Below are 14,876 nucleotides of genomic sequence, written 5' to 3' on the forward strand. Positions count from 1 at the left end.
AGACATATTTGTAAACATACATACACACAAACATGAGGAAGCAGCTGAAAAATCTGGTTCTGTTTGGTTGTATGTTGTGGTTCTATGTGTGTTTTGAGTGTGATTTTATACCCCACATGCCTGTGCTAAACATCTTTATTACCAATCATTTCTGTTGATTTGTGGTATAATTTTAATTAATGTTCAGACAAGTGACCCTGATATGGTTACAATCTAGAAGAACTTTATAATTTGAACTTTTTTCTATAACTGATATTCAACACGATTTTAAGACTATTTACAAATCCTATACAATGACTTAAAAATCAGAACATTTAATTAATCAGCTTGTTTAAATCAATTAATTAAACATCTCTGCAGGATGACAGGGGGTTTCCTGTGTTTTTGTTATCTAGAGAACTTTGTCCTTTTGTGCTAATAAACTCTGTTCTTGTTTTTTCTTTTCAGCCTAGATTCCCACCATTCATAATTGAATGTGAGATTCTTTTCTAACTGAAACACCTTTGAATAGATTGCATTTTTTTAAATCAGTGCTGTTGTATATACTAATGGGCTTACTTCTTGAGGGTGGGTCTCAAAAACCGTGTGCCTTTGCTCTGCACATAGGATCTTCTCTGAAAGGAATAAGTGCTAAGTCCACTGCTCCCATCACTGCCTACAGATGGAGGATTAACCAGCAAGTAAAATGGTTGTTGAAAAAGCTAATTAAAATAAGTGGCTCTATAATTCTATTTAGTTTGTTCTTATTAACAGTATCTAGTGCTTTGTGTATTCTACAGCTGTGAAAATATCAAGCTGTGTACTTTGATTTTGGAAATCTATTTTTTAATAAATTTTTTGATTATAATTTGATATGTGTTTGTTGCAGATAATTAGAAAAATATGAAGAAATGAAGATAAAACTCACCAATAATTCTACAGTTAGAGATAAATTATATTTTTTATATTTCTCATTTTTCATATAATTGGGGTCCTATTGCACATATGATTTTATGTTCTCATTTGTTTTCCTTAGCATATCATTAACAATTTTGCATGCTAAAAAAGAAAACTCTGAAAATCTAATTTTTAATGACTAATATTCATTTGCATAGTCATACCATTATTTACTTAACTATTGGTTAGTCACAGTTTTCAATATTATAAATAACGCTGTGATGAACATATTGTATACAGATTTTTGTGTTCATCATTGATTATGATAAAACAGTATTATGGTATCTGTTAGATTATATATTTTCAGTGCTAAATTATAGGATATCATATAGTTATTCATTGGTGTGGGTGGGAATAAATCTGAGAAGATGTTATATTGTGGTATATGAGTTGTTTTTTGAAGGGTGCACAACTAGGGCTTTGGCAGCTATAAAGATTCAAGGCATCACAAGTGGGGAAGATTTGTGAGCAGAGATGTGAACGGGAATGAACCTGGGCTGTATGTATCTGTTTGACTGAGTGTGATCCAACCACAAGGGAAGAAAAGGCTTGAGAAATTGAAAAAGATAAAGTTTGAAATGTGGGATGAAGAGTTTGAAATTGCGTTAGTATGATAAGTGTAGCAACCAAAAATCTTGAGTTTTCTGCACCATTTTTCTTTTAATTATTCATTAAAAATTTTTACTTAGCACATTTTATGTGAAAAGCCCTCCTGATAATGTAATAAAGCATGGTGGCGGCCACAGGGGGTTTATGCTTCAATAGGGATGATGGTATTAAACCAATGAATGTCATGGTCTGTCATGTTGTTCCCAAAAGTGTGCTTATATTGTAAGACTGTGACACGGTGTTGGTTTGGAAAAGTGTGCTCATGGCAGCATTTGAAAATCTTTGGAAACACAGAATCAGAACAGATTCACAACTTAAATGGCACAAATATTTAAAAGATTGTTCTCCATGTAAATTGGAGGGGGCTGGTTAGAGTCAGGAATAGCAGTTAAAGACCTATTAAGGAATGCAAGACTTAGCAGAAGTCTTATCTAGATTATATATATATATAATATATAGATTATATATATATATATTATGTACATAATTATATAATTATAATACTCCTTAGAGATTCTGTGTGTGTCTCCAGTTAGAAATGACTAAATGAATAGTGTGTGTTTTTGCACCCCCAAAAATCGTGAAGCTGCTAAACCTGCTATTTTGAATCTTAACATACTTAATATGCATGTGTATGCAGTTTTCTTCTGCATATTTTTCTCAATTGTTTTTGGTTTCTGAGATTTTTTTTCTGTTACTTGGTGCCAAGTTTTATTACAAACATTAATTAGTGTTACTCCAAAAAATCAATTTTGAGCAAATGAAATGCACTGCAAACATAAAAAGGAATTTCTGTAACTTTTTTTCTTATTAAATGTTAGGAACAAAAGCCACAATGGATGTTCAAAAATGGTATTCGAGAACTTCAAAATTGGCTCTGGCCTTGGCAATTATCCACTCAAAACCAGCAGACAGAAGCAGCAGAGAATACACAGAACATCTTGCAATGCTGATGTCTGAGCCGGAGTCAAAGTGGAGATCAAAAGTCAAAGCCTTGGAAGCTGAAGTTCTGCAATTACGTCAGAATCTTCTTCTGAGCAGAATTTGTTCAGGATCATTTAAGAGTGGTGAGTATATGAAATTGCCTTTTGCTAATGTGTCAAACTGTGTTATTTCAGCTGCACAATTATTTAGAAATTTGTTACCAAAACATAAAACTGTTTAGTTTCCTTGAAAATTAGACTTCTTCTTTTTGCCCTATAAGGACGTTTTTACTTCTAATCATTCATTAAAAGTTTATTGTCACTTTCTATGAATGGGGCTACTTTGGACTTTGGAAGGAATGAAGTTAGAGACTGAAAATAGTCTAGATGTGAATGCAGTAATATTTTAAGCTTACTAGAGAAATTCATTTTAAAATCTCATTGTTCAACTTTATTATCTTACTATATATTTCATTTTGCTTTTGTATTAAATAATTCATCTAGAAGACATATATCAATACCAGCTATAGGTAAGGCATGTGGTGGGTGATGAGGACCCAAAAACACACAAAAGGAGATGCTGTCCTCACCATTAAGTACTTATCCTTCTAGGAGGGAAAACGGGCCTACAAATAATTAACCCAGTTGTGATACATGCTATAAAAGATTGATGAAATACAGAGGAGGAAGCCGTTCATTCTGCCTAGGTTCTGGGAATGCTTCTTGGGTTTGATCCTCAAGGATCTGCCCACTCATCAATGAAATGGTTACACAGCACCCAGCAAGAGGCAGGACCGTGGGCAAAGGCACAGGAAGTAGAAAATATATATCTCATTCTGAACACTACCAGCATTACATTTCAGAGTGGCCAGAGCACTTGCAAGGTAAAGATGTGTTGGGGAGAAAGGAAGAGAGGTGAGTTGGATCAGGTCTAGAAGGACCTTGAATGTAAACCTAAGGAATATTTTAGTATATTATTAGTAAGTTGACCGTATAATTTATTAGTCCCCCACTAGGACCCATGTGAAAGTAAAAGGGAAGGTCTATCAATAATTACACTAGGACAACAGGGGCAAACCTGGATTCACTTCAGCAAACTGGAACACGTGGTCACTTCATTCATCAGGTGCCATTGGACATTTTTGAAGCAGAAGATTGATGTTTATATTGTGATTAAGAAACAATTCTGGCAAATTTTTAAAAGTATCAGATTATGTCACTCTTTTGCATAAAACTCTTCCCTGGCTTCTAATTATGCTTCACATTAGATTCAGCCTTCTGATACTGGCCCATAATGCTGTGGGTGATATCACTTCTACTCACCTCTCATAACCTCATCTCATACACCTTCCCCATTATGAACTAGGTTCTAGCCACCAGGGCCTTTCCAGTCCTTCAAGGCTCTTTCTTGCTGTGGACCTCTGTTATGCTCTTTTCTTTGACTCTTTTTTGTGGCTGGCCACTTTTCTACCTACAGGTCTTATTCTAAATGACACCTCCTCAATGAGGTCTTCCCTGACTGCTCTATACACATTTCATCCCCCACTAGTTATTCTTTGTTGCAGCTACCTTTTCGCTCCTGAGCTCAGTAGCGAAGGAATGAATGATTACTCGAAACATATAGTGTTTGAGAGAAGGCGAGAGGCCAAAATCTAAAGGAGAAAATGGCCTCTTAGCTAAGTTCCTTCCCATATGTATTTCCAAGGACACATGCAAAGGGTCAGGGCCGTTTGTTAATTTCTTTAACAACTTCCATACAGGTCAGGTGTTTCCAGCTGACCTTTGCACTCAGCAAACAAGCTGCTTCTGGCAGGCATTTTTGCCTGATCCTTCATTCACCTTGCTCACGTTCTTTCCATCCATCCTTTCTTCTAGGCCCAGCCCCTCCAATTCTTTACACAAGCACCCCTGGTGGTTTATTTATTTACTTACTTATGTACTTAGTTGCTGTCTTACCTGCTGAACTGGAGTCTAAGTTCACTGAGTCTAAGTCTTTGCTTTTCTCAGGATTTTTTATTCATTGCCCAGCCCAAAGCACAGAAGGTGCTCAATAAGTATTTGTTGAATGGAAGTGGAATGCTATAGTGGTGATTCAAGGTAGGGAGACCAGTTTTAAAAGCTTTGATCAAGGCCCATATGAAGAATAATGAGTTGAACTAGGTCTGTGATAGTGAGCACTAAAAGGAAAGACATTTATAAATGATTTCAGAGTAGACACTTCAGATATTTGTGAATGATTTGGAGAGTAGTTAAGAGAGAGAGAGCTATTTAGGATAATTGAGGTTTTTCCATCCTAGTTTACTAAATGGATTGCAATACTTTGAATTCAGATAGTGACACAGAAATAAGCTTATAGGATAAAATGTTAAGTCCAGGTTTGTCTGACTTTGGGTTAATCCTTAGAATATACAAGGATCACCTAGAAGGAAAGTGGAAGTATGATCCTAAAACTCAGAGGGGATGAGCAGGATAGAACTGTAGACACAGACTTAGGATTTTTGGCATTTAAATCATGGTTGAAGTTAGAGCTATAATTGAGACTCACAAGGAGAGCAGACCTGTGGCTGGGCTGGGAGACCTGCAGCAGATCCCAACATCCCAGGGATGGACAGAGGAAGAGGAGGCATTATCATGTTAGGAGTGTGCAGGATTAGTGCACGCATATATGCTGTGCGTTTTAGGGGACTCGCTAACTTTATTTTTGGAAATTATCAGGAAAACCTGATCACTGAATACCCAAATGTTACTAAAATCTCATTATTGTATGAGCAAAAATAGTGTTATACAATCTATAGCCACATTTTAATCTCTCTATAGCCCTTGTAAATGGGCTCTTTGAGTATACCCAGTAAATGAATAGTAAACGTAATCAGTTTTTCTTCATATTTTTCTGTGAAGTTATCCAATTAATGTCACAAATGTAAAAATTTCCAGGAAACTTAAACTATGACTCTCATAAACATCTATTATGTCAAAACTGTTGTTTATTATCAAGGATCAATTTATAGTACTGATACAGTGTGCATGCTATTTGTTTATGATGTGAGTGTGCTTAACACTAAGAGTCTAGGTGATAACTTATTTTTATACTGAACATTTTCACTTACAGTGCCTGTGAGAGAAATTTTCAAGAATCGTATAATTAAAATCAATTTTACTCACAGCAGGAGTTAAAGGTAAAGTGTTTCAGTGCAGATGTTTGGAAGTAATCTATTTCTCCATCTGTTAGCTTAAACTTCAAAAATGAGGAATAAATGGATAGATTCAGATGAATGGAGTAACTGTCAAAGGAGACAGAAAAAATGTAAAAAAGGGTACTATTAGATTGGTAGGAAAATAAAGGAAGAACATAGCAGTTATTTAAAGATGTATAATTTGAAAGACTGGCCTCCCCTTGCTCTAAGAAAACGTCATACCTGAAAATCAAAACTATATTATAGATGTATTTATATTATTAAATACTTCTTTCTGGAATTTTCAGGGTTGCTTTACATGTGAAACTGTTCTTAAGTATTAAGAGACAGCAGGCCCTCAATAAATGTTGAATTGAATGTTTCTTGACAGATTGAAAGGGTAGGGAACTTAATTTACAGCATCAACTATCCATTGAAGCAACTGAGCAACCCCAAATTAAATCAAGCAGAGCTGAAATGGCAAAGTAAAAAATAAGAAAGTATGATATGGTTTATACAGTATTTCAGGAACTCAACCTATTTCTTTATTCTGATTTATTTTTCTACACCTTCTTAAAGAGGGATATACCTCTTTATTGTATTTGTTAAGGCACTAGACCATACAGTGAAATAGAACTTGATAATAGATTCATGCCACATTTTTATTTGACATAAAATGCTGACCAGTAGTTTAAAGAAGGAAGGAAGGAATGTCCAGATACCCAGTGACACATTTCAGTGATGTGTGGCAGACATGGTTAGTTGCCTACTCAATAGGCAACTCCCTTTTTTGTTACTAAAGTATTCCCGTTTTGTTTGGGTAGAAATGTGCTCATGCCCAGTAGGTTAATTCATAAAAGGCTTAGACCTGTTTTGCCAATATTGATCTAACATTGGGCACGAGGCCTAATTCTTGCCAATGAAAGCTGAAAAGCAGTCTTCTGAGCTTTTGATCAAGTTTTGCCTGTTTAGATGAAGAGATGGAGGACTGTGAAAGAGAGCAATTTTTAAAACATCTTACCTCAACCCCTTGTTTTCTGTGTGGGGCACTCCCACATGAAAATATGATGCCTGGACCTGTGGCAACCATTTCATAACTGTGAGGCAGTACTGAAAAATTAATGCGAACATGCTAAGGATGGTGAAATAGGAAGATGAGAAGTGCCTGGGTCCTCGTTGATGTTGCTGAGTGGCTACAGCAACTCTAGGATTAGTTTATTAGGCAAACAATAGTTTGTTCTGGTTACCAGGTATTCTGTTCCTTGTATATGAACACTTCCTAACTTATAGAGTGGAGAGAGGTGGAGGGTCATGAATGGATTAGAATGCTGCTTTCTTTCCCAAGAATCACATTGTTTTGTCTAGAGCAGTAATTTAAGGCAGGGAGACCAGGAATGTGACCGTAAGTGAGGTGGTGGGGGGTAACCTGAACAGATGCTATTGTGTTAATTACATGGTAATTTGGCATTCTCAGAAGGGAAGTGGATAAATGAAGTATCAGGTATGTGTTTTTCCCCCCTATAGCTTTAAGTACTTAATGTCTTCATAAATGATAGATAGGCTACTAGGTGAGCAATTGGCTAAGAGAGAAAAGACAGTAAGAGAAAATCAAATTAATCCATTGCTTTACATGTTTAGTAAATGTTCATTGAGCACTTGTAAAGGGTGCTTAGGGTGGTGGTGGAGGGTGGCAGTATGCAGGGCAATACAGTTAGTTATGGTTGAACTTAGCTCTTCTAAGTTTTGGGTCCTGGGAAACAACCAACCCAATCAGATGCTTTGGGAGCATCCTGGCCCTTCTAGCTGACATTGCTTAAGCTTGTCCCTCACCCCTCTTTACTGCCTTCTACCCTGGGTGATTGAATCCTCAGTGCTCAATTCCTGCTTCTCATTCTGTGAGAGTCTGGATTCAGGAAAGAGTTTTTAGCTAGATTGGTGGCCACAAGGGAACAGAAGAGGAGCTGGATATCACAGCCACCTCACCTGCACCCTGCCAGACCCAGGGTGGAGCTTGCCTAAGTCTCCTGCCTGCCATTTTCCTGGCCCCAGCCCTCTCAGCCTCTGTCCTATCTCTTTGTTATTCTCATCCTGTTCCAAACCATGTACTGACGGAACATTAAAAACAGCTGACGTACTGACATAACTGAAGCTCAGCATTTATAAATTGTGGCATTCACTGTTTTACAGATGCTGAAAGAGCATGCAAAATTAATCCATAAGCATTTTATTCTCAGTTTTCATATAAGCTCTCATAATATAAATTGCCAGATACAGTAAAGATGAAAATTTGCTTAAATTTTCAGTTGACTTAAAATATATAAGCGTAATCTACATAAACATAAGAGTATACATCCTTAATAGGGATTCTAATGAGAGGCTCTATAATAATTCAAAGTAAGTTTTTGATTATATATTAGATACGTTTTACTCATATAAAATGGAATTAATCTTTCAATATTAGAGATAGTCAACATACAAAGAAATTAAAGATTAAAAAAGCTCATAATATGAAATGGCTTTTATAGTGACAAAGCAATGATTGAGAAATGTGAATAACTTAATTATCATAATAAGAGCTGGCTCTGATAGGAATGATATGCAGAGATAAGGAGTTAGAAGGGCCAAAGAAGTACTGGTACAAGGAACTGGGGCTGAAAGAAGCTATGGAGCTTCAGAGGCTGGGCCTAAGGGTCGGCATTCCTCAATAGGCAGGATTCCCAATACAAATCTTCATTCTTCCCAAATCTCTTCCTAGTACCAGGCTCTGAATCTCATTGCATGTCACAGCCATCTTCTTTGCCTAAGCTGGATTCCAGAAAAGTATGTTGGATGTTCAGGTAATCCCCAAATTAGGGGGACTTTACTTTCTATGTATCTGTAGAACCTCTGCACTTCTCTCCATTCCCGATGCCACTTCCTTGGTCTCACTTTATTTATCCCAATTAGACTGTAAGTCTTTAGTAGTCTTTAGTTGTAGTCTTGCTACTTTACAGTCTAGATTGCAGCCCAGTCTCCAAGTCATCTCATTTATTGTAGCATAAAGTCCAGAGGCCTTAAACTGGACAGTAATATTCACCAGAATTTGGTGCTTGCCTACTTCTCCAGCCCAAATTCTCACTGCTATGGTCTTCACATTCTGCACTGTGACACACTAAATTTCCATCCCTTAAATCTACCTTGTTCTCACTTAGCTCTAGGATTTTACACATTTTGTTTCTCTCTGTAGGATATAATCTTCTGTTCTTTTGGTCTAGCTGTGTACTATTGTTTTCTGTGCAGTTTTAATATCCCTTCTGCCTTTGCTGACTACCTCCCTAGACTAGATTAGGTCTTCCTGCTGTGGGTCCCCATAATATTCTGTTCTTTTCACAGCAAAAGTGAGCTAAATTACCATTATGTAAGCAATCTGTTTTCCCTGTGGGACCTAAATTCTATGTTTGCAGGGATTGTGTCTATTTTCATCACCATTGTATTCCTATAGTTAGCACAGTGCCTGTTATGGAGGGGTTGATTGGTGGATATTTGTTGGGTAAACAAGTGTAGACATGGTCTATGTGAGCATTAATACTTGGAACAAAATGGCCTTGCTAATCTGCAGTTTCTGGAGATCTGCTGAGCCCCTGTAGCAGTGGGAAGTAGGAAATAGAGAGCAAGATCCAGCATTCTGGGGAAGGAGACCCACTAAGGTTAAGAAGAGAATCAGGATTCTTACCTTTAAGAGAGCCACATATGTATTTAATAGTTTAATCAGAACAGAATAAATGAAGAATTATAATGTTAGCTTCCTGTCAATGCAACAAAAGCTAAAACTATTCAAAATACTTTTGCATTTCTAGTTTGCTTAGTGTGATTTTTTTGAATAGTTTGACCCTCGTCGCAAATTTTAATATAGTCCCTATATTTAGGATTATATGTAGTTTTTGACAGGTTTTGTCTGTCTTTTAAATGCCCTCCTGTTTATCTGTTTTTGAATTTTAAGTTTCTCCTAGAAATCCAAAGGTACTATGAGGATTGTGGAGTTAATATTTGGATCCTAAACATTCTGAAATTTATTTTATTAGAATAAATTTGATGTGCAGTGAATAAAATCCAGGTAGATAGCTCTGGACGTTAGGCTAGTAACATGTTTAGTATGATATCAATCCCATTGTCAAAGCAAGAAGGCAATCAATCAGATAATCGAGGTAAATGAGGGAGGTCTGAGATTCTGCATTTCTGATAAGCTTCCAGGTGATGTCAATGCTATTTGACTAGCAAGGGACTGTGGAAGTTTTTTAAGGGGCGTGGCTGTGAAGGGAAGAAAATAAGTTGGTAGTTGTAGAGAGTGCAAGGGGTGGGAGAGTACACTAGTGCTCTGATGGGGAGGAATTAGCATAGAGAAAAAAGTGGAAGATACAGAAGGAAGAGACTAACAAAGGAGTCATAGGTGGCTCAAGGCCTTAAATTAGAAGAAATACAGAGCACAAGTGGAAAGACTGGTCCAGAACCTCAAGAATAGGCCAGCATTTCTTTTTCTAAGACTCTCCTGAAGGTAGGCAAAGATGCCCATTTATTTGTGTTTTTGCTGAGTTCATTTCAGGCAGCACTTCAAGGAGCTATCCTTTAAAGTTCACTTACCTTCTCCTCCTCCCTCAGTGTCCCTTATTCAGAAATCTGTCTCCTGGTCCTATTGTTGCTTTTTTTCAACTGCCTTTGGGTTTTTATTCTTATATTTCTTTCCATGGTTCTTTAACTCTTGTCTAAGAAATCACTCCCACCTCTTGCATTGATTATAGACAAAGAAATGAGGAAATCAGAATTAAGTAACTTATCTAAGGTTAAATACATAGGAAATGGAGTGAGGTTCCTGTAGAATCCTAGAATAACGCCTTTCTAGTACTTTAAGGTAGTTCTTAAATCAGTGATTCTCAAATTGAGTTCCCTATTGGCTGCATCAACATCTGGTGGGAAGTTGATAATGCAAATTCTCAGACCCCACCCCTTAATTGAATCATAAACTCTGTGAATGGGCCCAGCAGTCTCTGGCATAACATGTCTTCCAGGGGATTCTGATGAATATTGAAGTTTGAGAACCACTGTTTTAAACAAATAAAAGTGAAATTTATGTTCAGGGAGGATAATAAAAAATTTGACCAGAAAAGGGGTCAATAGAAACCCAATCATTCTCTATGTGTAACATCTGAGTATAATAAATTGAGAAGGATTTGTAGGCTAGCCTGGGAAAGATTTCTCAGTACCAACTAATAGTATTAATATTTGGCCCCCAGTCATCAAAGAATTAAGAAAGTGTTGATTTCAGACTGATTGAGCTGAGTGACAGAAATGAGAGAAAACAAAATCAGTAAAATTAACAGAACCCTAACACGTATGTTTGATATTGTTCCATACTATTCAGTGAACTATGTATAAAAACAACATAGGAATCTAAAGATTGGGTATTGTTGATTCTTGTTCTAGGAGAATTTCTCTCTTCTTTGTTTCTCTTCCATTCCATCCTACTGCCCTCCTCCCTTCTTAATAAACACCCATATGTAAGTGGTATAAGACAGCCTTTTTGTTTTGTTTTTTGTAGGGAAAAACTCCCTTTTCTCATGGCAATTTCAAGTAATTTTAAAGACATCTTGTAGGAGAAAATTTTGGATAGGAAATTTAGTATACTGGAAATCAGTAGAAAATCTTAAATTTTGATGATACTGTTGTACCAGTCCTTAAAGGAGCACATAAATTAGCATAACTAAAAAGAAACATGTTGTTATCAATGAATGTTAGCATGTTGCAGGCAATAAGACAAAACGAATTTAACTTGTAAATAAAGTTTCATAGCTTGCATGTGGTACTATAAACACACATACTTGCATTGTGTTCCAGGTCATACTGAAAAGCTAAAATAGCTAACCTTAATATAAAATGAATTTGAGTGAAATCCTAAATAGAATATGCAGACAGAGAGCATGTATCAGTAGAAGTGATACTAAACCAGTAGGGAGGTATGGTGTTTGGGGGTGATTATCTGTAGAGGGGGGCCCGGAGTGTGCAGCATCCACATCAGCTGTTTTCTATGATTTGGGTGTTAGCCCTCAACCATCACAAGGAGACTGACTTATGACATTTTTCTTATACTGCTGGTAATTGGTGCTCTTTTCACTCAAATCTCCCATTTTAGACAGTGTTTACATGAATTTTTAACTTTAAATTGCTTATGAACATTTATTAGCATTCACATGATAATTAAATACCTTGAAGAGTACCGTTGCTGAGGGATGTCTGTGCTTTGTTATTCTAATAACAAATACTTTTTGCCCTAGAATTTAGTATAATTTGTTCATTGCTTTCTGTAAAACAATATTTTTGACAGAATGAACTTATCCTTTGACCCAATTTATACAAACTAGATGGCATTTTGCATATTTTAATACTTAAATTTGTTAATAATTGTGCTCTTAATACCTCCAAAGTTATTTCTACCTGTGTGCTTTAATGAAGTGTTTATCCTCCTCTGATTATTTTTTATTCTTTGAACCACAAGGTATCTCATCGTATCTGTAATTTCCAAACAGGAGTTTGTCCAAAGTAGGCCAAGTCCATGCTGGTGGGCTGCTTTGTGTGGCTGTGCAGCTCTGTCATGTCTGACAGGGTGAGAGCTCCAGCAGGAGCTGGACCCAGGGAACTGTGTACCTCAGTGATCTGTACTTTTCCAGTCCCTCTGAAATGTCTCTTTAAAGAAGTGCTTTGTCTGTGCGTAGTCGTGCAGGTGAACACAGTGATGAGAAACTTAGGTACTCATTTAACTTTGTAACAGTAAGTGCCATACGAATCTAGGCCTTTCGTACCTGTAGGTCTGTTTTGGTGGTGAGGAGTTCCCATAGGTATGGGGGAAAAAAAAAAGTACCATTAATGAGATTTGCAACATTAATTTTTAAAGTTTATTTTTTAAAAAACTTTCTGAAAATCTTTGCCTCTTTACTGTTGGTAAACATATGGCTAGAGTTCTAGGCAATGGCTTTTAATCCTGCCTCTCCATTACAGTCACCTGGGGTGCTATTAAAAGTCCTGGTGCCCAGGCACATCCCAGACCAATAACATCAGAATTTCTGGGGTTTGAACCAAGACATTAGTGTTCTTTCACAGTCCTTGAGTTATTCCAAAATACAGTCAAGATTGAGAACCACTAGTTTAAGGTGAACTTGTATTTTCTATATTCAACCCTGCTCTTATTGCCAGTTTCATTATTAATTTCACCTTTTTTAATCTCTTTATTTTATTGGGATATTCTCTGAAATATACCACAGTTCTTTATTAGAAAGAATGTAACACCAATCTATGCTCTGCTTCTATGAGGTCGACATTTTTAGATTCCACATATATTTGAGATCATGCGGTATTTCTTTCAGGTGCTGAGGATGGGGGGAAAAGGGTCAGGTGTTGGTTAAAGGGTTTCACTTAGGATGAATAAATTCTGGGCCTCTATTGTACGGCATAGTCTATAGTTAATAATCTGTTGTATGCATGAAAATTGCTAAGAAAGTAGAGATTAAATGTTCTCACCACAAAAAAATGCTAAGTGTGTGAGGTGGTGGATTATGTCAGTTAGCTTGACTTAATCACTTCACAGTGTAGACATATATCAAAACATCATTTATGCTGAAAATATATACAATTTTTGTCAATTATATGTTAAAGCTGGGGAAAAAGAAAGCATGGAAGACACATGGGCCCTTTGTGAGGGACACATCTGACTGTGTATTTTCCTACACAAATTGTGCGATTTGAGAGCATGGATGACACTTTTGAGGGGATAGTGGGTCTGTGGGCAGCTAGAGTTGTCTTTGTGCACATTTGTATGCACTGGTGGCATGGCTGGGTTTGGAGTCGGGCTTTTGTAGCTTCTTGAGTGGATATTGAGCAATTATAAAATGAAAACTAGCATTTATTCCAACTCCTATTTTTATTCTGTAAGGATAAATATTCCTCCATCCTCAAAATCATCATAAGGTACATTGTTTTAAAATTAGGGAATAGTTGTATTTCTGCTCTTCCTTCAGTATTATTTTTTGTTATATAATGTGTAGCTTATTGAACAATTTACAGTATATTTTTTGAAATAGAACTCCTTATGGTATTGCCATGATTGCTGTAGTGGTGAGTTCTTAAATTAATAGTAATATTCAGCAGCCCATGATTAGTTAAAATGCCCCTTCAGAAAGGGGCAAGTATCATTTCTTCCATTGGTTCATGTTATAGGTGATTTGTATATAAGCTACCTATAAAATCTTCTTGGCAATACATTGGAACATTCTTGAGACACCCTATATCAGTTGATTCAGAGGTGCTTTTTATTGCATGATTTATAAGTAAATATTTAAGACAATACTTTATATATATTTACACATATATACATTTACACACATACAACTGTAAAGATGTTAGTTGAAATTATACCAAAATCTTGTGGCAGCCTTATCTTAATTCACAAATTTTGATTTTAGTGCTGTTAAACAACTTTCCCAAGAATTCCCAGCTGTTAAATTTACTTAAATAATTAGGACATTATCTTTTATATAATTCTGTAGTACATGTTTTTTTTCCCCCCCAACTAATGAGAATTTTTATATTTACTTGAAGGTAGTAAACACTTAAGCTTTACGGCATGAATATCATGGATTTATATGTTTACCAGAAAGCATCTTGGAAGTAAATGGAAGTGATGTGATTATAACGTCCATTCTGACAATAGGCTTGAATAAGGAAAAGGGCAAAGCGTAGAATACCGCGCTCAATATGAAACACTTGAAGACTCTGATGAACGATCATCATCAAGCTTTAGCACCCAGTAGGTGCTCAATGATTACTTTGGGAATGAGTATGCATAAGTGAATGAAGAAAGAACCAACAGAGGGAGAGGAGGTATTGATGGAGGAAAAGGATTGTTGAAGACAAATTCTGGAGGCAGAGGGCTTATTGGAAAGAGCATGTATTTGGGAGTTAGATGAATCTGGATTGAATCTCAGATCTACCAACATGAGCTCAGTTCTTTTGAGCAAGTCACTTACCTCCCATGACACTCACTCTTCTCCTCTGCCAGATGAGGGTAACAGTGATAAGGATAAATGGGGGCAATGCTGAGGTTTAATGGGAAATGTGTGGCATAATGCTTCCTGTCACATAGGCAACAAATAAATACTAGTTTCCTTCCCCCTTGGCCCTGATGGTCTGACGGTAATTTCCATCAATTCCT

At 36.5% G+C, this 14,876-nt stretch overlaps 1 protein-coding gene across 1 annotated transcript in view; it reads left to right on the plus strand.

The window, feature by feature from the left end:
* Window positions 1–2,380: 2,380 nt before the first annotated feature.
* Window positions 2,381–14,876, plus strand: part of MEI4 (meiotic double-stranded break formation protein 4) — a 127,841-nt gene continuing 115,345 nt past the window's right edge. Inside the window, exon 1 of the mRNA XM_069487444.1 lies at window positions 2,381–2,612. Coding sequence (XP_069343545.1) covers window positions 2,381–2,612 — 232 coding nt within the window. The remainder of the gene's footprint in view (window positions 2,613–14,876) is intronic.

This window comes from Eulemur rufifrons, chromosome 15, assembly GCF_041146395.1.
Source record: "Eulemur rufifrons isolate Redbay chromosome 15, OSU_ERuf_1, whole genome shotgun sequence".
NCBI lineage: Eukaryota > Metazoa > Chordata > Mammalia > Primates > Lemuridae > Eulemur > Eulemur rufifrons.